This window comes from Volvox carteri (assembly GCF_000143455.1).
Source record: "Volvox carteri f. nagariensis unplaced genomic scaffold VOLCAscaffold_33, whole genome shotgun sequence".
Lineage (NCBI taxonomy): Eukaryota > Viridiplantae > Chlorophyta > Chlorophyceae > Chlamydomonadales > Volvocaceae > Volvox > Volvox carteri.
In genome coordinates, this window is record NW_003307576.1 from 1133366 (window position 1) to 1134837 (window position 1472).

General features: G+C 60.0%; 1 protein-coding gene across 1 annotated transcript in view; it reads left to right on the plus strand.

Annotated features, from left to right (window-relative positions):
* VOLCADRAFT_118257 (uncharacterized protein) overlaps window positions 1-1472 on the plus strand; it is a gene marked incomplete at both ends in the record, with an annotated part of 5803 nt that overhangs the window by 2093 nt on the left and 2238 nt on the right. Inside the window, 2 exons of the mRNA XM_002952934.1 lie at window positions 475-548; window positions 1439-1470. Coding sequence (XP_002952980.1) covers window positions 475-548; window positions 1439-1470 — 106 coding nt within the window. The remainder of the gene's footprint in view (window positions 1-474; window positions 549-1438; window positions 1471-1472) is intronic.

The window sequence follows — 1472 nt, forward strand, 5'->3', positions numbered from 1 at the left end:
GGGGGGAGGGAGGGGCGGGAGGGAGGGAGGGGCAGGCAGAAAAGAGATGTCCTAGCTCAATACATGGCGTTTGGAAGTGCTGTTCCCATCCCTGCGCCCCTTTCACCTCGTTCCTCGGGGTTACCACATACTGACATCTTGACAGACTGTGACATCGCATGCTCCGTCGTACACTTGTCGGTTACTACGCTTGGGAATAGCGTCCGGGAAGGTTACCTTTACCTGTGTGGTGCCGGGCCGGGATTGTTCCGTGGTTGGTTTCACTTTGTCGTCTTAGCACTTGGGTCTCAGCAGCTGATGAAGTTTTTTGCATTATTCTCGTCGTTCTCAACATGAAAATGAGGATGATGCACCCGCTTCCTCCTACCGTCGACCGTCCTCCGTTTCATCCCTGTGTTTTTTTGTACAATTTTATGATTGTCCTCGCGCCGCCCTCTCCTCTCCCTCCCCTCCCGTTCCTCGCGGGCCATGCAGGCGTGTTACTGATGGACCGACTGGGGGATCTGGATGGCAATGCGCTGGCCAAGATCGCCTGGTCGTACGCCACCGTACGTCCTGGAGGGCGGGCGGGCGGGAGGGAGGGAGGGAACAGGAGGGAGGGAGAGAGCGAGGGAGGGCGGGCGGGAGGGAATGCTTTTGAAATACGATCTTGGAAATAGTGCTATTCAGTTTTAGCGTTGTCGCTTCTGCGCCTGCTGCTGCTGCTGTTGCTGGTGGTGGTGATGCTCTTGCTAGAGGACTTACCCCTTGAGCTCCTGGAAACTAGGTCATCAGGATCCCAAACAGGGATGGGCTGATGCATGCAATTAAGGGGACGCAAAATTAAGGGTGGAGAGACATACAGGCGAACGCACAGACATGCACCGGTGGGGGGGGAGTGAACAGCACAAGACGGTGCTTGCGTGAACAGCACAAGACGGTGCTTGCGTGTGTGGGGGGGCGTGACACGCGTGACGACATTATGTAGTTGCTGTCGTGTCGCCCCAACTCCGCACCTGGTTTGCATGCCGCCCTCCCACCCCCTCCACTCCCCCCGGTGTCAGTTCTGCGTCTGGTACACTCTTGCCCTGGCAGCAGCTTCACTCGTGTGTGGTTCGTCTTTCCCCCCCTCCCCTCTCCTCCTGTGTTCCCCCACCCTCTCCCCTCCTGTGTTCCCCCACCCTCTCCCCTCCTGTGTTCCCCCACCCTCTCCCCTCCTGTGTTCCCCCACCCTCTCCCCTCCTGTGTTCCCGCACCCTCTCCCCTCCTGTGTTCCCGCACCCTCTCCCCTCCTGTGTTCCCCCACCCTCTCCCCTCCTGTGTTCCCCCACCCTCTCCCCTCCTGTGTTCCCCCACCCTCTCCCCTCCTGTGTTCCCCCACCCTCTCCCCTCCTGTGTTCCCCCACCCTCTCCCCTCCTGTGTTCCCGCACCCTCTCCCCTCCTGTGTTGCCTCACCAGATTCGACCCGCGGACGAGGGTCACCGAGGGCTGT